The sequence below is a fragment of the Uloborus diversus genome, chromosome 6 (assembly GCF_026930045.1).
Source record: "Uloborus diversus isolate 005 chromosome 6, Udiv.v.3.1, whole genome shotgun sequence".
Classification (NCBI taxonomy): Eukaryota; Metazoa; Arthropoda; class Arachnida; order Araneae; family Uloboridae; genus Uloborus; species Uloborus diversus.
The window spans coordinates 61749160-61774705 of record NC_072736.1 but is presented as its reverse complement, the minus strand read 5'-3'; the positions used below and the strand labels follow the sequence as shown (position 1 = coordinate 61774705).

Here is a 25546-nt window from a genome sequence, read left to right as displayed (position 1 = left end):
CTTTTTCATGGCAAATTTTTGGGCGAACTCTTAAAAGAAATCTTTAAATATTAAAATAAAATAATGATAATACCTGTGGAAGTTACGCTTTTCATTTACCAATGCCACGATAATGCTTGACGTGACACAAAACCCAAACAGGGATAGCTAATATTCCTCCAACTATAGTAAGACCATGAGCCCATGTTTCTGCGATGGATAACTGGTCCCTCGCTCTTCCAATATAATGGTAACTTCTAGACGGTACAATAAACTTGCGAAGAGCTGCTGAATTCTTCAAAGTGGAAAGCATTGTTGTTTTTTTTCCTAACTGAACCACACCACAACTTAATTACCAAAATTCGTAGACTTTATCCTCTATCAATGCAAGACGCAAGATGAAGGTTACAAAGTTTATTTCATTCGGCGCGATTGCACAGAAAAGAGGAGAGAAATGAGCTCGAAAGTCTCTCCTCTTAAAAGCTTAAAGAATGTTGCTTGCTATATAAAAGCTAGATTCCCTATATGAAAACGTTAAAAGCTCTACCTCTGTTCTCAAATATGTTAACCATAAAAAGTTTCCAAATTTTATTTGTTAATAGGCCAAACCAGGAGAGACATCACGTGACATCAGCTTATGCTAAAGCATTGGAGGTGACGTCATTATTTAAACCGGTCAGCTACGGTTGCTCATCGAACGCAACCCTACTGTACTGAGGACAGGAGGCGAAAAAAGAAAAACCTGTGAAACGTGAATGATTTGATTATGTTAATAAGTAAACGTACTCCAAAACTGTAATACAAAAATTAAAACATAGGAATTCGCAAGATACTCTGAATTCAAAGGTCATAACAAGCATCTAGTGAAAAGTAATTTGTTGTCTCTTATATTTTTTGAAGTGATGCTTTTTTTCTCTAATTTTACCATGTAAACAAATAAAAAAATCAGTGTTGACAAAATGCTGAATGCTTATATTATTTTAATTTAATATTTCTTGCGTTTTGTGGATGAACATCTATTGATATCTTCGCTGACAAAGTCTTCAAAAGCTAGCTTTTATAACCAAAAAAGAATTTGTAGTATTATCGTGGTATTCAGTTATGTACATCGACCATTGACCCATCGGTTCCCAACTGGTAATTCGCGAAAATAATATTGGAATGACGGAATTTTTATATGATTGTTTGTGATGAAGTCTGTAGTTGAAGCGTTTTTGTTTTGTTCATCATTGTCTCATGCAACCGCAGAGCTTGATTACCGCATAGGGCAACCCTGGGCCTGGGGCAGATCTGGAGGGGGGGGGGGGGGCATGGCCCCTCCCAATACCCTGTAATTTTTTAAAAAATTTTGAAGGGGAAAAAAAGAAAGAGAATATTATGAGAAGATAACAAAATTCAACTTTTATGTGTTTTACTAGAAAAGAAATTTAGGTCTTAATTAGGAGGGAAATTGTATCTCTGTCCTCGAAACAGAACTATTATTTCCGAAATTTTGTTCCAATGCTTTCATTTCTTGATTATTTACATCATTTCTTGATTCCAACTTTAGTATGTTCAACTCTAATATGGTCAAAAATACAGGGTGGCGACAGATCAGGGAAAAGTCAGGGAACTTTATTAATCAGGGAAAAGTCAGGGAAATATCAGGGAATTTTGAAAAAATTACAAAAAATCAGGGAAAATTGATTTTAAGAAGAAAAAAAATTTTTTTTTGCTTTAAAAAATAAAATGCTCTAATTCCCTACGCACTTTCCGCCAATTATCTGTTCAAAAAAAAAAAAAAGTAAAATAAAAATGAGGTGCGATTATACACTGCCGCATATTTGTGCATCTTTTTTCCTCAACGTCTAAAGTATTGAATCTTACTTATTAACCACAGTATGAACTTCCTAAGATTGCTTCTGTGTCTGTTAGGTTGTTTATTTTACCTAGCTTGAAACTTCCCTTTACGCTTTCAATGCTACATAAAATAAACAACCATACAGGCAAAGAGGAAGCCTTCATTAATGCCTTAGCTCCTTTGCCTTTATTCAATTGTCTCGAAGTAATTAGCCTACTGTGATCACGATTTCAAGAAGAAAGCTTTGGTTTTTGAATTAATACTATAAAAGCTTAAAAGTTATTACTTCTTTGCGTTTTTCATTTAATTGTTAAAATTTAACTTTCAATAAAAAAAACTTTGTTTTTGCCGTTATACTATTTGTTGTCACCGCAGATTATAAAGGTTTTCTTTTCTTCAAACTTAAGTAATTCTTTAATTTTATAACCAAGTTGTATTCTTTTTTTATATATTTTAAAATTAACTAATTGCTTTTTTTCTTCTTTTTTTCTTGCATTTCAAAGTTGTTTATTACAAAAGCAATCTAAGATTTTTTTTCGTTACATACTGAAATCATTTGAAATAGAGTTAACTTGTGTACTTAAGAAAATATCTTAATTTTTTTTATTGTTAAAATGCTGTATTCATTCATTAAAACCTATGTTCTTGATTAGAGAAAAACTCCCTATGAATGCATGTCAAATGGTTTCATCTGTTTTGCATAAATATTTCAATTAGTTATATAAGAATAACTACATTACTTCTATTCTTCCACTATTACTTGTTATTCTTGCAACAATTATTATACTGTTTGAAAACTTAGTTCAAAATAATTTCAATTACTTTTTAGTTCTATCATAAATACACATATGTTTTTAAGAGTAATTTCAATAGTTTAATTCTTATGCTAAGTGGTTTCTGGAAGTAAAGTTTTTTTTTTTTAATTATCTCTAATCTTTCCGTGTAGAAAAATTTAATATCCTGTTTTGTAGGGTTTTTTACCCAAAAAAATTGACTTGATATGTTTTTTTTTAAACATTTTATTAAGAAAAGTAGCATCTTTTTAAAATATATCATTAGTTCAATAACTTTACAAAACTTAAAACGTTTAAAATACTGCATTTTATACAAACATACAATGGATTTCAAGTAGAGCAAAGAAAGAAAAAAATTATTATTGGTAACGTAAATCAGGGAAATTTGGTGAACTTAATCAGGGAAATCAGGGAAAAGTCAGGGAACTTTTTTTCACAGTTCCTGTCGCCACCCTGAAATAGCTTCAAGTTGGATTTTAGAGCCTCGATGGCAAAATATTTCCAGGAAGGGAAGATTCCAAGCACCCTCACTCTCCCTTTAAGGTCAGCAAACATTGCCTAAAAGTGTATTTTTAGACTTGACAGCAGAAGAGCACCCACCCCCTCTCCTGATTTCTCAACATATAACGGCAGAATATTTCGTTTTCTGAGCTTCACTATCCAAAAGTATTTTGGAGTCAGCACCCAAACTCTGACCTTTCTTCTTACATCAACAAAAAAAAAGCCTAAGAATCGTTTTTATGACCCTAATATAACTCATAACAGGGGAGGTGAAAAAATATCACATAACAGGGGATGTGAGGTCTCAGAGACGCTCTATTTGTGAATTTAAAAAAAAATCGAGTAATTGTGATATATTCCTCTAATTTCCACCAGATGTTCTTTGAACTTTTATTAGCTAGGGGAAAAAATATTTTTCAATTTTTAATTGAAATATATTTTTTCTGAGGAAATTTTGCTAGAGTGGTAAGAAAATCATATGTTATAGTAAATAACTATCTACTCGTAATAAAAGCGAATCAATTATTTATTAATAATTTCATTTTAGTTCTTTAATATATACAAAACATTTTAGTACCAGAAAATTGTTTATATTACATTACAGGAACTTTTTGCCAATCCTTTAACTATTAGTATTTCGAGGAATTATTCAGCTTTCATTGTCCCTAGAACATCATTGGGTAACGTTTGAACATTTCAAACAACTCTCAACCTCATCTAGAATATCTTGCATCTCTTCCACATAATGCAGATAAGATTAAATGAACTTATCTGCGGTTTCTAACGTTAAGAGCCATGTCTACTACTGCCGAAAATTGTAACACTGAAGGGCATGTGCGGTCTCACAGACCGCTTCTAAGAATGCAATGAAATTTAGACCAGATGCACTTGCCTAAAGATACTGATAAGCAAGGGATGTGTTCAAGGTCACAAAACAAAAAGCTATTGGGAAAACCCATTCAATGGGACTGAAAATGAAAAAGAGGTGATCGGATGAACTTTGAGCGGTCTGTGAGACCGCACCTACCTTGTTAAGGGTTAAAAATTACTTGGAAATTTCAATGTCGAAACATTTTCAAGGAAGATTCTTAAATCCATCCTCCTCACTTGACGTCTCTTAAGATAGCGTAAAATTGAGTTTTTAAAACTTCATTTTAATAAAATTTCTGGGGAGTTAGTTCAAAAATTTCGGATGGCCCCTCCCAAAACGATCGGCTAGATCCGCCACTGGCCTGCGGCCCCATCTTCCTAAGGAGCCCCAAATTTTTTAAAAACTTATGAAAAGCATGAAAAAATCATGTATTTTTGTGAAAATAACAAATATTAATGATTTATTAATTAAATCCATACCTCTTTTTAATATTACTAAGCATTATTTAAACATAATTTTGAGTTAACTGAAAGTGATAACATTGTGGGCCTTGGGCTTCACTTTCAGTTAGTCGGGCTCTGCACACAAGTTTTTATCGTTTTCATCAATCATGATAGAATTGAAGCTACACGGAAAAATTGCAACTTTTGAATACCAAGTATTGAAAAGCAGCTTATGAATGACTTGACTTTCTCAGTAGCTTTTAATCAGGACATTTAATTAAGCTTGAAGCTATCACTCATCTCTTATGGTATTCTGAAAAGGAGTAGAAGTGCAACCACACTGCTGTTTGTTGCAATATTTTTCATAATAACTAGACTATAATTTAGTTCCAGGTTTTATTGATGGAAAACAGAAGATATGGTTGGACAACCCCAAAACACCACAATAAGTGTGAAAAAATATTTTTTCTTATGAATCATTACCGAGGTGAAGCTAGCTGTAGTGTGAGGTACCCTGTAAAAAAAAAGCAAAAAAAAAAAAAAAAAAAAAAATCAACCTAATTAAGTCATACAACTTGGTTTGCACTATATGTAAAAAAGGAATTCATGTGCAGAAGGAGTTTGTCATAATAAGTAGGCATACAAATATTTTTGTCGGAAAAATTAGCTTTTATGTAAAAAATTAGAGTTAATTATAGGCATGTCTATTATTTTTCATTAAAAAAAAACATCAATTTTTTATGGTGAGCCTGTTTGGAGCTCGAAAATACTGAGAGGCATTTCTATTGCTGCAAAAAGTTGTTTTTGCTGATGTATATTTTTTATTTTGCTTAAACTATATTTCTTATTTACATATTTTCATGAATATACTTATATTTAGTATTGCTGCTAATTTGATAAGTGTTTTCTTACTATAATTTTTCATTATTACTGTCTAGTTTTAGGTTTTTTTTACTTCACTTTATCATGTAATTTAGTTTTATTGTGTTTTGGGGGCTTATTTTAGCTGTTATTGTATTCTTGAAGTGTTTTTGCATTTTTTGGAGCTAAGCCTAACATGTGGTGATCTCCTGGTTTTTGATCTTGTGTGCTTTATTGGGTGTAGCAACTCTGTTTATTTACTGCTGTTTTTAGTATTTATTCTGTGTTTTTTTGCATTTTTATTTTTCTGTTTTGCCTTTTGGAACATATTCACTGAGTAGAAATGGGTGTTATATGCATTATGAAAGAGGTAAAGAGTGGGAAGGGGGACAGGTGGATCTCTTGTGATTTATGTCATATGTTCTGCCTGTATAAGGGGGAAAATGAGTCTGTTTTTGAGGAGGATTATATTTGCACTAAATGTGCTGAACTCTCAGACTTAAGACTTAAGATGCTAGTTTTGGAAGCCCAGTTAGCATTAGGGTGTAGGCCAGTTGTAGAGGGTATAAATGTTCCAGAGATTCAGGGGGAAGTTTCAAATGAGGAGTTAGATTGGGAAACTAAGGGTGTAATTTTGGGGGACTCTATGGTAAGGGAGGTGGGTAACACAGTTGGGAGAGTAAAGCGTAAGGTGGCTAGGTGTTGTTTACCAGGGGCTCGGGTAAAAGACGTTAATATGGTTGCTGAAAAGAAGGGAGTATTGAATAAGGAGGACATGGTTACTTTGTGGGTGGGAACAAATGATGTAGGCCACAGTAAAAATGAGGAGTTTTCTAGGGAATGGGAATCCCTGTTGGATAAAGCAACCAGCTTTTCGACGAATGTCCAAGTGGTTGGTTTGCTTCCCAGGTATGGAGTGCATAGGAGCTGGCTAAATCAACGTGCGAGGTGTATGAACTTGCTACTGAAGTCAATTTGCGAAAAGCACAGTATCAGGTTCATTGATGTATGGAGTCATTGTAAACGGGATTGGATTGCTAGGGATGGCCTGCATCTGAGCTCTACAGGGGTCAAAATGGTTAGTGGATTAATTTTAAGGGCTTCGGAGTCAAAAAACTAAGTTGGAATGGGGGGCATGGTTCAAGCATCAGGTATCGAGAGAATGATATTTTTTTGGGTATTGCTAGAAATGGAAATAAAGTGACGAACAAGAGTAGTAATGTTAACAATTGTAATTTAGGAAATTTCAAGGTGTTAAATAAAAGCAACTTAGGCATGCTTAAAGTTTTCTATACCAATGCTCGCAGTATTAGGAACAAGATGGATGAATTGAAAAGCATAGTTATGGATGAGAAGTTGGATGTTATTGGAATTACAGAGACATGGGCTACCGAATCTGATGCAGAGTTATTACATATTGCTGGGTATAATTTGTTCAGACAGGATAGAGTAGGTAAAAGAGGTGGTATGGTTTTATTTTATGTTAGAGACAATTTTATTTGCAATGAATTGGTCATAAATGATAAGCCTACTGATATTGATATGGTTTGGCTGGAGTTGATGAGCAGTAAGGGCAAAAAGCTACGCTTTGGAAACATTTATAGGCCACCTAATTCAAACCAGGGACAAGATGAGCAGATGTACCGTATTATTAGTGACATGTCCAGTAAGGGATCCGTTATCATAATGGGGGATTTCAATTTTCCGGGTATTGATTGGAATAATTTTTATCCTGGTAATGGCAAAGAAGAGGAATTTTTAAAAGTAATTGGTGACTGTTTCTTAGATCAAGTTGTAACTCAGGGAACTCGAGAGGAGGCAATTTCGGATCTAGTTTTTTGTGACATAGGTAGTTTTGTTCAGGGGTTGAGTGTAGGGGAGCATATTGGAGATAGTGATCATAACAGCATTAGGTTCCGGGTTAAATTTGAAGTGTGCAAAGATGATAATTTTAGGTTTGTGCCCAATTTCAGAAACACTGATTTTGTTGCACTTAGGCAGAGCTTGAAAGAGGTTTTTTTCGTCAGGGTTGGAAAATAGCCACGTAGATCAGCAGTGGACGGAATTTAAGGATAAACTTGCTAAAACCGTTGGGGACTATGTTCCATTTAGGAGAAAAGGTGTTAATACCAAAATTTGGCCCATGTGATTCTCCAGGGAGACTAAAGAAGCTCTTAATTATAAGCAAGCCACTTTTCGTAAGTTTAAAGAAACTGGTCAGAGTGCGGAGAGGCTCCAGTATGGTAAGGCAAGGCAAAATTTTAAGTATTTGGTACGGATTCAGAAAAGGGAATTGGAGCAAAGGCTGGCAGATGACATTGATGGGAACCCTAAGAGGTTTTTTGCTTACGCTAATTCTGGGAAAGCTCGAAACAGTCAAATTGGGCCTTTGGTTGATGAGTATGGAAATTTAATCCAAAACGATAGGGATATTGCAAATGTTCTGAATAACTTTTTTTCCAGTGTGTTTAACGATAACTGTATCTCAACAGTTGACACTAACAAGACACAAGCTATTATACAGCTTGAGGATTTTGTATTTTCCAGGGAGGAGGTTTTATTTCATTTGAAAAAGATTAAAGCAACTAAAGCTCCGGGACCAGATAATATTTATCCAAAAATTTTAGTTGAATGTGCAGAGGAATTAGTGGATGTTATTTTGAATATTTTCAATGCTTCTTATAACTCGGGGACGGTGCCAGAGGACTGGAAGCTGGCTAACATAACGCCACTCTTCAAGAAGGGGTCTAAAGGTCTTGCTGGGAATTATAGACCTGTAAGTTTGACTTCGGTGATTTGTAAGATTTTCGAAACTTTGATCAAAATTAAGATCATGATGTTCTTAGAGACTAATAGTCTGTTGACTAGTTTGCAGTATGGTTTCAGGAAAGGTAAATCCTGTACTACTAATTTATTGCATTTCTACGACAAGGTTACCTCAGCTTTAGATGACAAAAAATGTGTGGATGTTGTTTATATTGACTTTCAAAAAGCTTTTGACTAGGTACCGCATGTTGCTCTTCTCAGCAAGTTAGCTGACATTGGAATAGGAGGAAAAACTTTACTTTGGGTTAGAAATTGGCTTACTGGTAGGAAGCAAAGAGTAGTTGTGAGAGGAAATCATTCTAATTGGAGTGATGTTTTAAGTGGGGTTCCTCAGGGATCAGTTTTAGGGCCTCTTTTGTTTATTATATTTATGAATGACATCAATGAAAATATTTCTGGAAGCATGAATTGTTTTGCTGACGATGTAAAAGTTATGGGGATTGTCGAAAATGAAGAACAAGTAAATCAGCTGCAAGAGGATTTAGATCATATTACTAAGTGGGCAGATAAATGGGGTATGGCAGTTAATGTAGGGAAATGTCAAGTGCTACACTTAGGTCATGGAAATAAGCGTATGAGATATCATTTACAGGGTTCAGTCATAAATCAGGCAGAAAATGTTATGGATCTGGGTGTCCTTATAAATCAGGACTTCAAGTTTAGTCAACAGTGCAGTATTGCTAGTAACAAAGCCAACAAAATGCTTGGGTTCATCAAGAGATCTATTTCAAACAAATCTAAGAAAGTTCTTCTGCCTTTATATAGGAGTTTAGTAAGACCTCATTTGGAGTATGCTGTTCAGTTTTGGTCGCCTTATCTGAAGAAAGATATTTTCGTATTGGAAAGGGTTCAAAGAAGGGTAACTAAATTAGTAAGGGGACTCTCAGATTTAGATTATGATACCAGACTTAATAGGCTTAACATGTATAGCCTGGAGCAAAGGAGAGTCAGAGGGGACATGATTCAGTTATTTAAATTTATCAAAATGAAAGATGTAAATGGATTAAATTTTTGCGGGGAAAGCAGGACAAGGGGTCATTGTTTTAAGCTATTTAAATCTCAGGCTAACTTGGAAATCAGGAAAAACTACTACTTTAGCAGGGTCGTGGGCACTTGGAATAGCTTACCGGAAGAGGCGGTAATGAGCAAGGGAGTGGATAGCTTTAAGAGGGCCATTGATCTTCATTGGGGACTAATTAATTGACTAGGACCAGCCTAGCTGGGCCCAGAGCCTGTTGCTGGTCGTCACATTTGTATTTGTATTTTATATTTGGGCTCTAATGCTTTTGTGTGTGTGAAATGTTTTTTGAGTTTTTTTTTTTTTTTTACAGACAATGTGTCCTGCAATTTTAAAATTCAGCAGCGGTTTTGCTGAAATAGATCCTGTAGATACTCCTGTGCTGATTCTAGGGTCTAAAAATCTTCTTTCGTCACTGAATTACTCTGACGTAAAATGTAAACTTTATCCTAGAGTCACTGATGAGGTAATTTTTTTTTTCTAATTTTATATTTATGGTTTGAAAAAGAGTTTATTTGTCACTTATTTGTTGTTAATAGATTACCTTTACATACATTCTAAACTCTCCTCTGATTTTTTTGATTTAAATGCTAGTCTATTGTCCACAAATCTTGCAAAAATTGTACTAGTAATTTCTTCAAACTCAAACCAAACCAAACCCTATGGCACGACAGAAAGGGAGGGCTAATGCCTACTGTGCCCAACTCAGATTTCTTGACCAGGGGCTTTGCGGTGCATGTGTTCAGGTTAGGTGGTCAGCCTAATGCGGAACCCCTAGTGTTTGGTTCCCAAGCGCGCTTCGTACTCTTTTTATCGACCCACTGAAGGGATGAACGGCTAAATCAACTGTGCCCAACCCGGGAATAGATCCCGGGCCTGTGGCGCACAGTGGTGCCAGAGTGGAAAAAATTCGATTTTCGAAAGCGCTTATTTCGATTATTTGGTATATGATTCTCACACTATATAAGATACAGGATATAAGAATGGCATGATTTTTTCCGCTGTATCGAGGGTATTCCCATTAATTTAGGTTCAAAGTCAGAATTATGTAAGTTTGACCAAATTCCACCCTGCTCAAGATGGGTGATAAAAAATGTAAAAGAGTTAGAAAAAAAATAATCAATTTTTTCCCCTGTTCTACGATGGTCAATTAAACCTCTCATCAGTCAAACAGTGCAAAAAAATATTACAGCGCTTTACAACGTTATAAGTTACGAATTTTAAATTAGCATTGAGAATAGCTAAGATAACAAAAAAAGCTCCGGCTTCCTCCGCGATGGAGAAGGTTATTTATCAAACTAGGGGTGCTTAAGTAAACATTAGAACACAAATCACCTGCCTTTATCTGCCTATCCGAACATAACACAGAAAAGAAAGGAAAGGGTTAGAGTACATATTTGTTTGATGCACTATTTTGTTAATAGAATTGGCTCAGACAAAACATTTCCCCTCGTCAAAACCTTTTTTATTTGAGTTCAGTCTAGTTGCTAACGTTGTCTAGTCATGAGCTCTATCAAAATTAAATACCGTGATTTGTGTGAGTGCTTGTGGAGTGGTACAAATTTCGACGTATTCCTTCGACAAAATCACCCTGAACTTGACGAAGAACTTCTTTAATGCTGACAGCTCTTAGCAAAAGTTTCTTGCCTCATTTTAATAAAAAAAAAAGATAAAGTAAATCGATACCGGGAGAGGTTCAAAAAATTGTTCAGCGAGTGGATGGAAAATGAATACGTTTTCAACATACCGGAGCAGGAATCTACAGGATGTGTTGGGAGACCAAGTAAAGACTTTGATGATTCTGGTGAACGAAGCAAAAAGAATAAAATACGTAAACTTCAAGCATCATACCAACAAAGCTTGATTAACGCAGCTGCGACACATGAAAAGCACGATAAACCCAAAGCTTTGTCAGCCGATCAAGCATTAGCAATATTCCTCCAGGCCAATCTGACAAAATATCAGCACGAGGTGATTCGACAAACACTAAAAGATCTTGGATGCCATATATTTCCAAGTTATAAAAAATTAATCATCACAAAGAAGCAATGCTACCCTGATATGTTAATTAGTGAAACATCTGCAGCTGTCCCTTTGCAGAATTTGCTTGACCATACAGCTAAACGAATTCTAGAAACAAAACCCCTAGAAGAACTAGAAAAATTAAATGAACATGAATTAATATTGACAACGAAATGGGGATTCGACGGTGCCTCAGGTCAAAGTGAATTTACCCAAAAATATTCGATCAGCAATAACGAAATAAGTGACTCGAATTTATTCATGACGTCCATAGTTCCTCTGAAGCTCACAATGCCAATTGATGTTGATCAAAATGGATCGATTTGGGAAAACGGCCGATCTTCTTCAACAAGACATTGCAGGCCCTTGAGATACAGCTTCCAGAAAGAGACACTTGATTTGGCACGAGATGAAAAAAAAGGGTTGAAGAAGAAATAGAGAAATTGGAAATTACCCAAGTTGTGATCGGCATTAATGTCATTCGTATTCGACACACGTTGGTGATGACAATGTTGGACGGCAAGGTAGCTCAAGCCATCACAAATACAAAGTCTGCAAGTGCCTGCTACATATGCAATGCTTTAGCTTCGGAAATGAACGACTTAGCAAAAATCCAACAGAAACCTCTTAATGTGAATGCTCTCGAATTCGGTATCTCTCCATTACACGCCAGAATCAAGTGTATGGAATACATCCTTCACATTGCATACAACAAAAAATTCGAAAAATGGAGGACTACAAAAGACACAAGAGACATGCACGAAAACGAAAAGAAACGTATTCAACAAGAGTTTCTTGAGAAAGTCGGCATCAAAGTGGACTTTGTTAAGCAGGGTTGCAGATCTTCAAATAATGGCAACACAGCCAGACGTTTTTTCAATGATTGCAAGGTCACAAGTACAATAACGGGAGTCGACGAAATTCTAATCCCCCGGATCGCTACCATTCTGGAAGTCATAAACAGCAATGCAATGATTGACCCAGAGAAATTCCGACTATTCTCAAAAGAAACAGCAGAGCTGGCCATTGAGAAGTATTCATGGTACTACATGCCATCCACAGTACATAAGATTTTGTTACACGGTGCTGAAATAGTGCAGAAGTCAATTCTCCCAGTCGGAATATTGTCGGAAGAGGCACAAGAAAGTAGGAATCAAGATTACAAGGCATTCAGGATCACGAACTCGCGAAAAATGTCTCGTATATCCACCAACGAAGACGTGTTCCACAAGCTACTGGAGACTTTGGATCCTTTTATTACGAACATGAGACCCGAACCAAAGAAAAAGCATCTGGAAATCAGTGAGGCAGCTAAGGAACTGTTAATTTAATTTCCTTGAATTTGAATTGGTATGTATTCTTTCAATTTAAACAACTATTGACTAAGAATCTCAAACTTTATTATTTTTTAAACTCTCCGGGTCTTTAAGCTTCCTTGAAGGAATCATTTTAAGCAATATTTAATTTAAATATATGCTCAAAATATTTGTTGCAACTTTTTTTTATAAGTACAACCTGTTTCGGAAATTAAAAAAAAAAAAAAAATATATTTCCAATAGTCTTTCATTTCCTAATTAGTTCTTCAAAATGTCAATAAAAACAGGTGAACTTTATGTATTGTTTTGTTCTTTTTTGAACGAGACCGGCCCCAGCTTTCTATGTTAACCCGTTCTCGAGATATTGAATTTTTTCCACTTTTTGGCCATTCGGCCCCACTGTGTGGGGTGGGTGCAGGAAAACGCTACCACTGAGCCACCGGGCTAGTAATTTCATCAACCCCTGTAAAATAGCAACATTTGGGTCTAGCATCATAATTTTCAAAACCACAGTTCTTACTAAGTTGAAATTCTAAACATTTGGATTTGTTTGGCTGAAAAATTGGTATGATCATATAACTATCTAGTTAAATTATCTGTATTCTGAGCATGGGCGCCCATATGCAAAGTTGCATGGGGGGGGGGGCTCAAATATTTTCCTTGTGGTTTCGCTGGATATTTTCCCTGTGGAAACTGATTTCAAGACAGGTTAGAGTCATTAAAATTTGACATTTTTAATAACTTATTCATTAACGGCTAGAGAAGAAATGTTTTTACATTTTTGCAAAGAAAAGTACTAAAAGCAAGAAAGTTCTAATTTCAAAGGGGGGAGGGAGCTCAAGCCCCCCTGCCCCCCTATATGGGCACCCTTGATTCTGAGATTAAATTTAACCCTCTTGGCGGCAAGCCCGAGTATACTCAAGGTGATCTATGTAGTTTAGCATTGACTGGGAGTAGTTCTGCTGCTATAGAAAAGGGTTAAGGCATTGATATTTTATAGTTCAGTCAGCACGGTAATTCACGTTGAGAAAAACTGCATAGATCTGAAGATTGATATAGACCCCAAAATACATATATCAAAAGTGCTCATCATTTCCACTTGAGCTGTGCCCTCTAGGTCATATGCCTCTTCTTGATTTCTTCCCAATAGCGAGCCTGCTAGGAGTAGTTTTCATGTTTTTGGCTGTGTTTTTCCATAAGCTGAAATTTCATAAGCATTCTTCATACTTGCCACTGATGAGCAGAATTTCCCATTCTTGCTCTGATAAACTTACAATACAACAACAGCTTTTACAATAAACTTGAAATTTTAGTTTTTTATTTCTTGTAACTATTACATTTGATGTTTTCAAATTAGCTTAAATTTTCACACCTGTAACTGTCCAAAAAAATCGTATATCCAGGTTTCATGGTTTCCCTGGTTGAACTTTTGCCATAGTAATTTTTCAGAAATTGGAATAATATTTTAATTACTAGTTTGTTTTGTATTAGGTTTCATAAATTGAATATTTCAAAGTAATTTCACTGCAAAAAATAAGGTTTTAGCAAAGTATACATTTAAAATACAGAAGAATTCATTATCTTGACTGTCTGGATTACTGACCAACACAGATTTTTGAGGTTGTTCTGCATAATTTGTCTTTTCTATTAGTAGTTTTGCTATTTGTAAACTATGTGGTCTTTACTCTGTAATGTGATTTTCTGTCCAGTAATTATGTTTTTATCTAATTAATTTCTGTGACATTGTTTCTTGTACAGGTATTTTCCCTAGCTCTTGAAAATATAAAACCTTCTTCAATGGAGTCTTACTCATTGTTTTTAAACCAAGCTACATTAGCTTGTCTTCCAAAGGCATGTTCCAGACATAACACTCCCTCCCAGGCACATTCTATTACAAAACTTGTCAAAAGTTTTAGTGTAGAATCTGATGAATTCATTGTGGTAAGCATATTTTCATGAAAAATATATTTAATCCAGATCAAAAATATTTTTAAAAAAATATTCTGCTGATTCATTAATAGCTTGAAATCTTTCATATTTTCAGCAAAAATTGATTATGCAAATGGTTTACTGAACTTATTGAAAGTGATCAATTTATTGTTTCTAGGTTGTTTGTGAGTTTAAGAATGTATTTGCCTCTGCTTGCGCCATTGCCCGTGCTTTTCCTTTGTATAACAGAAAAACAAAAAACACAACTTCACCATACACGGTAACTGTTGAATTTATTATTCCTAATGCAGAAGGTGGAAGAATTAGTTTGTCGAAGTCTGACTTGGAATGCCTCACAACTGCTGCTGAAGGTGTGAGATTAACTTCTAAATTAGTTGACATGCCATGTAATGAAATGAACACAGATAACTTCCTGGAGGTAATTTTTTTTATTTATTTCTGCTTGAATTCAGTATTCAAAAACCTATTCATTATTTTATTTTTTGTAATATGCTGTAATAGTTTTTCAGAGAAAGGGGGGGGGGGCTTCATTTAAAAAAAAATTTGGAGCATATGTGCTCCTTTAAAGATAACTTTTAACTGTTGTTTCAAGTGCTCTCTAAAAGTATCATGTAATTCAACCTCTATAAGTTGACCACTAAAGTAGTGCACCGCAAGTGGTCAACTTACAGAGTACACTGTAACACTGTAGTAGAAAATTAAAATGTTATTTGGTTTGCCTGTATATATACAAATAATGGATTATGAATTTCTTACCGATTTGCTATGTTAATTTGGTCGTCCATGTTATGATAATTTGCTCGTCCATGTTATGGTAATTTACTCATCCATGTTATGATAATTTGCTCGGTAAAATGTTCTTAAAATTGGAATTGAAAAAAAACGAAATCAAATTTTCGAAAAACCGCTTTGAGGTGCTCACCCCTATCCTAAGAACAAATTTTGTGCCAAATTTCATGAAAATCGGGCGAACCGTCTATGTGCTATGGGTGTGACAGAGATCCAGACAGACTTTCAGCTTTATTACTAGTAAAGATCACTATACAGCTAAAATCCTATTCTGTACTAAACAAAAAATAAATGCATTCGTTAGCTGCTATTACTATTTATTTATTTTTAGTAGCATAATTTTTTCCAAATTGTTAATGAGGTTGTTCACAGAAATTGTAAGCCAAAGCATAATCTTTACTAATAATAAAGCTGAAAGTCTCTCTGTCCGGAGGATGTCTGTGACGCGCATAGCGCCTAAACCGTTCGGCCGATTTTCATGAAATTTGGCACAAAGTTAGTATGTAGCATGAGGGTGTGCACCTCGAAGCAATTTTTCAAAAATTCGATGTGGTTCTTTTTCTATTCCAATTTTAAGAAAAAAAAATACCATAAGATGAACGAGTAAATTACGAAATTATCATAACGTGGAACGGTAACATGGGCAGAAGCCAATTGGCGAGATACGAAATTATCATAACGTGGAACCGTAAGATGGGTACAAGCCAACTGGCGAGAAAATTCACCGTACATTATTTGTAAATATACAGGCGAACCAAAAGACCTTTTGATTTTTCTATTACGGGCAAAGCCGTGCGGGTATCACTAGTAATCTATAAAATATAATGCTATGTATTATTTTCTTGTTTATATTTTTGTTCAACACCTAGAAATTAAGCATACATAAAATGCTGTTGTGATATCAGAGATCTCTGCATAGAGCTTGATTTGAAATTACTATGATTCAATTTCTGTGGGTTTCAGTAGCACTAAACTTTTTGATTATCTTTCAACTTAAAGGGTATCTACAGTGGCTCCCAAAAAAGTGTTCGTACACCTACAACTTTCAATGAAATAGGCCCCTATTTATTGGTAAGAATTAATGTTTCGGAATAGGTATTTAGTTATAAGATCTATGATCAATTTTCAATAAAACTCCATAATTTTTTTTTAATATTAAAACTTATTTTTTTAAAAATCAAAAACCAATAAGTGCCGGAAATTTCATCTCACAAAAGTCTTCGTACACTTCGAAAAATGTCTACACTATTATTGAATAATCTAACTTTTTACTAAGTTATTATTTAGTAGAAAATCATGCAGTTTTAACAACACCTTTTGAACGTCCGAGAATAGATTTCATTCTTTTCCTTTCTTTTTTTTTTTGCGTAATTTCTGAGTAAGTGCCAGAGTAAGACCACACTTCGATTCTTACTGTTTCTAGCTCTATTTTCGTTTCAAAGCCATATTTTCATAATCTAGCTTACAGATATCTCTAAATATGTTACATTAAGTTCAAATCTGGAGATTGAAGGGATATTTTCTTGACTTTTTAGGACAATTTTTGAGGCACTAGACGTAAACGTTAAAAACCATGTGCTTCTTATCGTTATCTTGATAAAAACCAAGTTGTTTCCAATAACCAAATTTTTGACTAAGAGTTTAAAATTGGTTTTTAAAATACTTAAATGAACAGTATGATTCATTATTTCAGCAAAAAATTCCAATCTACCAAGTCCTGATGTTGATATGCACCTTTACACAAGAACACCTTCACCGCCCTGATTAACTGGTTCAACTAAGTTCTTAAGATTAAGTTCAAACTTTTTCTTCCATTTACAATTAAACAACAATTTAACCAAAAATGTTGAATTCATTTATATCTGTAAGAAAGATGTAATTTCAAAATGTTTTGAGCTTATTTATCATTGATTTTGTGACGGAAAGCGTAAGCTTTCTGTTTTTAGCACAGCCCAGAAAATTTCTCTGGGAAGAAGTCCCATTTACTCCAGCTAATCAGAGAACTTGGCGAACAATTTTAGGTGAAAATTAAATGTAAAAATTTTCATTTAACTCTGCAGAAACTTTTACAGCACTCAAATGTATTTTTCATAAATTTTTTAACTGTAGATCTCCGATCACGCTTTGTCAACTTCGCCGGTTGACCTTTTCTTACCTTGTTTTCGGTTCGATTCTTTTCTTTAAAGCATTTTATCAAGCACTTTACTATAGAATGGAATAAATTAACTAATTTAGAGACATTTCAAACGAATTTATCGCTAATGTGAGTAAAAAATTCAAATTTCGAATGGTGTTTGTGGTTTTTTACGAATACCAGCCATTTTAAGATATTAAGCACAATATTAAGGAATAAATAAACAAAAACCAAAGCTGAATGACTTTAAAGGGTCAACACAATGCTAAAATATTTAAAAAAAAGGACATATGATCACTTTAATCATGAATTTATTCGAAATTATTTGAGGGTACGATTACTTGTGGCGTATTATTTCTTTATCTCTTCATTTTTTGACCCATTTCAAAAAGAAGATCCGTCAATATTTTGAAATACTACAGGGTTTTATTTAGAATGACATAGAAATGATGTGAAAAATTATTGGACTTCATATTTGAATTCTCTTTCGTGTTATTTTGGGTTTACTAAAAAATTTCAAAGTGTACGAACACGTTTGGGAGCCACGTATATATAAATTTATTACTTAGAAACTAATTGTTGAAGAATTCATTATAATTGCAAAAATATTGTTTTTGTCCTCAATTTGTGTGTGTGGTTCTCTTTTTTTTTTTTTTTTTTCTTTCAAAAACTTTTCAGTAAAATTTCTGATTTAAATGTTTTTACTCTATGCATAAATCTTTTATCAAACCTGAAGTAAACAGCAAATTTCAAAAAGGGCCTATCTCAAAGTTTTTTCAAAACTGACTTTTTCACATTTTTTTTTCGTGTACACACAAGGCAGTGAGGAGCAAAGGGATGTAAGTGGAAATTTTCAAGTTTTGAGTAAAACGCGTTTAAAGATAACATCCTAGGTAGGCTTTCATTGATTTTTTTTTCTAAATCATACTGTAGAGCAGCACCTACAAGGGCTACTAATACCATCTCTTGCCCCAAGACAGAGCAGAGGTTCACCTACCATGTGTGCTGGTTACCTCCAAATTTTTAATTTTGTAACTTACATCCCTTTGCTTCTCACTGCCTCAAATGTAGATTGTATTTTTTGAGCAAGAAAGACTGATATTTTGTTTCCATCCTTGTGAAAAACATGATTTCCTGCTACAATTTTTGAAAATGTCTTTTATCTTTCCAAGAAAAGACCTTTTTGAAGACTTGTGAGTCCGATATGAAGGCCTTCTGCAGTGGCAGACAGATGAGGCATCACAGATGGAGATGTATGAAGATTTTTAATAAAAATTATTCGGGGGAAGGGGGGGGGGGCATAATTTGGTCTGATAATGTAATTACAATGCATAACGATATAGTGAAATGTAAAACAAGACTTGTATTTTTGCTCTTTTAGAAAACATGCATTGTAAAATGCCATTTTACTACTAAAATCACCAAAAACCTTTGTTCAACTTTGAGAAAAACTTATCTCAGAAAACTGTAAGTCATTTTCTTCCTCACATTTTCCTTCCAGGATACTGTTTTGCCTTTTGTAACATGTATTGGTTTCAATAATGTTACCAAAACAAAAACTGTTTCAATTAGTCATATGGTTCAATAGATAATTTTAACTCCTGCAAAACTTCAACTCATATTTCAGCTTTTTTTTTTTTTTTTTGAAATTTCCAATTCAAGTGTAACTTTCTTAACTTTTCCTTTTGCTTCTTACATAAGTTTTCTTTACAGGAAATAACAATAATTGGTGAGAAATTAAACATCAAGCCAGAAGTTATCCGTGGTGAAGATCTTGCAAAGAAAGGCTTTGGAGGTTAGATTTGACTGAAAAATTCTGGATGTGAAACGAGATATTTGTACACACCAGGTGTGGGTCCGAAGGGGGGCTGATGGGGCTCTGACACGTCCTTTAAGGAACCAAAGATACCCTAAACTTGCATTTTGGAGACTTATATTTTGAAAACTTTGTCGCAAGCCCCATATAGAGGCTCATGCCCCCTCCCCCCCCCCCCCGGAAATTACCCCCTCCAAAACCAGAAGTTGAATTCGCTCTTTCTTGGTACATGCATATATGATTAGAAAAACTTTGATTTTATCTTTTTATATGTTTATCATGTAAATTATTAACCAATATAAAAATGTGTTTATACATATTTAATAACAAGAAAAAGAGATTGATTGTAAAAGTTATTTAAATTAAAATATCTTATTTTAGTTGCTTTGCAAAAAAATTATTTAATTATAATTATTTAAGCATTTTTTTAAAACTAAAAGCAAGCGAATTTCTTGCTACCTTAAAATTTGTGCTGATAATTCACTTTTTTGCTTTATCTATGTTGTTTTTATCAATTTTACTTATAACGTAGTAAATGCGAAAAGAAATATTTTGTTACATAGTAGTGTTAAAATACATTACTGTAATATTGGTTAAATTAATATATATGCATCAGCCATTGAATAATAATTGAGTTTATTTATTCAGAAGGGAAAGTAAATAGCATCTAAAGCAGAGCTAGTCAATCTTTTTATACCCACTGCCCACTTTTGTATCTATGAATAGTAAAATTTTCTGATCACTCTCTGGTTCTACCAGTGATTTAAATATTAATGAAGTATTTTTACTTTGTAAAACTGTTAAAGTAAACTTGTAATAAGCTGATGCATGTAAGAAAAAAGGACCTAGTAAGTTTTGTCAGACACTTACTAGGTTTAGTAGAATACATTATTAAACACCCCAAGTGAACATGAAAGCATGTTGACTTAAGTGGGTGCCAACTTACTGTTGTTAAATCCAGTGGAACCTCAATAACTCGACACCCCAAGGGAACATGAAAACTTGTTGACTTAAGCGGGTGTCAATTAACTGAGGTTTCATTATTTTAATTCCTAAAGAGTTTTTGTATCGCCTACTTACTAATGTTAACCTTCACATTATGAAAATTCATTCCAGTATTTTTTTTTTTTTTTTTTAAGTGCATAGTAAAATCACTAATATTATTAGAGTACCTTGTGAGGATTTAATCTATAGTTTTTGAAACCAGGTGAAAAAGCTTCTTGTCAGTCAGGTCTGTTGAAGGTAAAAAGTCCTACTCAAACCATGTGAGCAGCATATGCAATGCCTGTCATGGTCTTTCTCTAGAGGACTTCCATAGGTACATTTATCCTATTCTACTCTTTTAGAATTGCACTAACGACTGACTTCCCTGGATAAAGGATGGAATTCTCGAAAAGAGCTTTCCAGAAAAGGATTGACTGACCAAGAAACCACAGCGTAAAATTCTGAGCAATTGGATGTTGAATTATTGGGTTTTCTGCAAATGTGTGTCAAGGTCGATAGGCTTTCATCCACTGAAATTAGCATTGGGGCAACCATAAGAAGAATAAAAGTCGAGTTATCCTCATGTTGAGTTACCGAAGTTTCACTGTTTATCTTTTTATCTTTGCTTTGCAGAAATAGAAGCATGAATTCTGTTGAAATTACATTAGTTATTAAACTATTAGTGATATAACCACTAAGGCTGGTATTGCAACTTTTTAAGCTGGCTTTGTTAAAAATAGAGTAACAGCATACACAAATAGTCAAGTGTAGGTTCAAATTTTAAATGCATCTTTGTTGTTTGAACTGCAAAAATGGCTATTAGGAATATTATTAACTCTTTCATCATCACTTGTTTAGGTCTTTATTCTGTGGGTAAAGCAGCTGAGCATCCTCCAGCTTTGGTTGTATTAAGTTATATTACATCTAATGCTGAAGAAAATATTGCCTGGGTTGGCAAAGGAATTGTGTATGATACTGGAGGTCTTTCCATTAAATCAAAGGTAAGCAAGTACTTTAAAAACAGCAAATGTTTATGAAAAATAATATTTCAGCAGGCATAGTATGTGTATAATAAATACAGGGAAGCCATAATTAAATAACTCTGCTTTAAATTTGTCTAGCAACACTACTATTGCTTGGAAATTAACCAAATTTTGTGTATAACATAATGAAGAGATGGGGATTTGTTTGAAGGTTTGCAGTCAGAGGGAATTTTTAATTAATTATACATTTAGAACAGTTTGAAAAATTTATGGGAACAAAACATGTTTTCACCGTGATGGGAATCATTTTCTGCTACCTTCTTGACATGTAAAAGATCCCTTGGGTATTCACTTAGCTTTGAATTCTCTCGGCAAAATTAAATCTCTAGTGCAGGTTTGAATCAAAGAGAGCCCAGGTGCCTCCATCTTGGTGGAAACTGGGTGTCAAAAATTAGTAAAGCCATTGACATCCGCCCCCTAATGGTGACACATGAAGGACTGGATACCGTATCAGGGGATCGCACTATGTCTGCTAAAAGCTAAATAGCCTAAAGCAGCCTTATTGAAAAGAAAAAGAAAAAAAAAGTTAAAGTTCTAGGGTTATCACAAGTTACGAGATGTTTCAAATGCCTTCAAAGCTAATTCACATGGATTGAGGTTTCTTGATTTGGTAGGTCAGCGATCATGAGAGTGGTGGGTAATGACACTTCTTTCTGTAAAGTGATTTTTGAGGATCATCCAACATGAAGGCTAATGTGTTGTGAGGAATGTGATGAAATAGATGGCGATATGTAAATAATGACAAGACTGCATATGAAATTTTTAATATTATTGCAAACTACTTTTTTTACTTTGTATCTTTTTTTCATTTCAAAGACAACCCGAGTAGCATCAACTTATCGGCCATTCATCGAAATCCGATCATACTTTGATCGGATTCCGATGAGTTTTCATCGGAATCCGATATAAATTGCTCCAATATGTCTCATCGGCAATAGTAGAATCCGATCATCGAAATCCGATGAATTTTGCTCCCTATACCGATGAGATTCGGAGCAATATACGAGCAGTGCTGTTCCGAGGCGATGAATTTAGGATGAAAATACGATGAGAAGTAGTAACAGCCGCAGGGCTGGATTTAGGGGAGGGCAGGCGGGGCTACTGCCCCGGGGCCTCCACAACAAAGGGGCCCTCACAATAAAATTTTTACAAAATATCCTAACTTTCACGAGTCGAAAGTATCGGATACATATATATATATATCAAAATATTTGGATATATATCAAAGTAGCGGACATTTTCAAAAATATGATGATCTTTTCGAACCCTGATTAGGGGCCTCCACTCCTTCGTTGCCCCGGGGCCTCCACACTTCCAAATCCGGCCCTGAACAGCCACAATATAGGGACAAGCAGGAGGAAAAAAATTTAACTGTGGGAAGGGAGTCCGCCATCTTGGATGATCACATGACCCTTCCGCCATCTTGAAAATTTTCAGGAGGGGTATTTTCGGATCACGTCTTTTGGGACAATTATTTAATATCCTTTAATTTTTTTTAATAACTTGTTTATTTAATTTCTAATTTCTTACTTTTGATGAATGTGATTCATGAGTTTAACCGAAGTTGCTTTGGCCGGGAATCAAACCCTAGGCCTCTGGAATACGACCTTCATATTCTAACCACTAAACAGGTAATGTTCTTTCCAAGGAGGAAAATAATGTGTTAAATGGAAAATCATTTGTGGCCCCATCTATCGGGAGCCAAGGCCATGACAGATAACTAAAGGGAAAGTGAGAATTTTAGTTAGTGAATATGCTTGTGGCGCAAGCTAATGAAGAATCGGAGTCGATCATTTTGCCCGCAAACCGAGTCGGAGTCGATAAATTTGGGAGTCAAATTGAACGGTGTGGAATTGTTTTGGAGATAGAGAGAAATCATTCAAAAGTAAGAGTCCCATTTTGTTCGCAATTCCAGTGAGGTAATCGGGGTTGGAATTGTGGAGTTGAAGTTGAATTGATTTTGCAGCAAGTTGGAGTAAACCCTTCCAAAATCCAGGAGTCGGATTCAGAGTCAAAGTCTCAGTCATTTTTCCTCTGATTCTCAACACTGAATGTTGATCCGTATAGCCTTACGTTTGATTAATAGTCAGGTATTCGAATAATAAAACTTATCCTATTTTAAAAGTTGGGAGATTTCCAAAAATTTTAGATTGGGAAAATTTTTATCAGAAAATTTAAACAACCTACTTTTTTCCGATAAAATGTAACTCGGCAAATTTTCGTCAGAAAATTTGATTGCTACGATCTCTTTTTCCGATGAAATGTAGCTCAGTAAATTTTCATCGGAAAATTTAATCGTTAAGATCTTTTTTTCCAATAAAATGTAGCTCAGCAAATTTTCATCGGAAAATTTGATCGTTATGATTTTGTTTTCCGATGAAATTTCGCTTGGAAAACTTGATAGTTGCAATCTCTTTTTCCTATGAAATTTTGACCTGCAAATTCTAATTGGAAAATTTGATTGTTATGATTTCGTTTTTCAATGAAAAACAGCTCATCAAAAACTGGTTCTCGGATTCTGATCGCAACGATATCAGCATGCGTTACGCGATGAGTTTAGGAGGAGTCGATAATCGACCGAGCGAAATCCCATGAGTTAATGCTACTTGGGAAGGTTGTAAAATTAGATAATATGAAGTTTTTATACTTATTCACAATTTTTACTGCACACAAAAAACTTTTATGACTGGCAGATTTCTAATATTAGAAGAGAACTACAATATACTAATGAGAGTTAGTTTTAATTTCTTTTTGATTAATATATTGTTTTTCTTTGTACCTAAAAAACAATTTTACTTTCATAATTACTCACATTTGTGGCTTAAAATTGAATGTAATTAAGTTTCAAAATGAGTGTAATTAAAAAAAGGGCTGCATGCACAAGATCCATATTGTTATTCCAATGAATGCAAATTTCCTCAGGTGTTGTGTCAATGATTCTGTTTTATTTCAATCAGGGGTTCTCAAACATTGGGCCGCGCACGACCCACTCGTCCCTGGGGGGGGGGGGGGATATGTCCAGGAAGGTCACGAGATGTGGAAGAAAAGTTTAAAGAAAATTAATTTAATGCTATTGTTTTTATTGAAAAAAAGAGCACACATAAAGCTTTTAATACACATACAAGTTTCATTTTTGAAGGCTTTATGCTTTCAGCTGGCAACAGTCCTCTACATATAACACATTAAGGTTTGCTTGCTATCTTAGTAAAACTGAATTGCGTGTATGACTGGTTATATTTACGGCACTATGTTTTCACATACTCACTAGCATCACTACTTGAAAAGCCTCTTTTTAAAAACTTATCCATCGTTATTTCGCTCTCAATACTACTCACATTTTATTTAATAATTATAATTTATTTCAGATTATAGAATCAGTAAGGTCTTCTGTTGTCTCTTATTTTAAAATAATTCAAGAGAAAAAAATTCATGTTTATTTTACTAGTTACATGTGTTTCTAAAGAGGTTTCTAAGGTAGTTTTTAGTTATTGTTTTAGTGTTTAGACATAATTAAAACTTTGGGAGGGTTGCCAAAATACTTAGCCTATAAGAGGGTCGCAATGTCTAAAACTTTGAGAACCCCTGATCTAGATTAATATGCAATATTTGGCCCAGCCATCCATGCAAAGAACTAGAAACTGTCACATGGTGATCTATACTTGCAGAATACACATTGTGAAATCCGACTTGTTCCTCAGTTCTCGTGATTTTCAAACCGGGTTTCATATCCGTAATGAGAGGGTATTGAAAATACGACTGTTTCTGTATTACGACTGTTTGCGTATTTTTCTTCCACTCCCTCCACCCATACCAAGAGGGTTTGAAAATATCATGATATTTTTGAAAATATCCGATAATTCAATATATATTGGATATTTTGATACATATCCGATATTTTCAATCAATGCAAATTTAAGTCATTAAATCGTAACTACTTCCTCAAATCACTGCTGTTTATTTTCTTATGTTATTATTATAATGCATCAATTTTAAAATTTTTGTTTCTTTTATTATTTACTTTCATAAATATACATTTTATGTAAAAATTTAAGTACTTTAAATGGTATTTAAATATAAATGATATTTATAATCATTTGTAAAATGTGATAATTTAATCTATTAATAAATAAAATGTAGCATAACTGATACATTTCTATTAATTTTAATTAAATTACTTAAGCAAGAGATGCTTTACTCATTTTTCTGTGGTTAACTACTTGTACGAATTTTTTGTGTTTCAGAAATAAAAAATGTGTGTTAGTCGGTACATATCCAATAAAAGATTTTATTTTCTGACCAATTAAAATAGCTACATTATTAAAAATTTTATGAATTGAAAATAAAGAAGGAATATAATAT

At 34.2% G+C, this 25546-nt stretch overlaps 1 protein-coding gene across 1 annotated transcript in view; it reads left to right on the top strand.

Annotated features, from left to right (window-relative positions):
* The first annotated feature begins 700 nt into the window (after positions 1 to 700).
* The window catches only part of LOC129223760 (probable aminopeptidase NPEPL1), a 53492-nt gene continuing 28646 nt past the window's right edge, over positions 701 to 25546 (top strand). Inside the window, exons 1-6 of the mRNA XM_054858117.1 lie at positions 701 to 849; positions 9447 to 9599; positions 14230 to 14412; positions 14579 to 14839; positions 19058 to 19139; positions 21003 to 21145. Coding sequence (XP_054714092.1) covers positions 9450 to 9599; positions 14230 to 14412; positions 14579 to 14839; positions 19058 to 19139; positions 21003 to 21145 — 819 coding nt within the window. The 5' untranslated portion in view covers positions 701 to 849; positions 9447 to 9449. The remainder of the gene's footprint in view (positions 850 to 9446; positions 9600 to 14229; positions 14413 to 14578; positions 14840 to 19057; positions 19140 to 21002; positions 21146 to 25546) is intronic.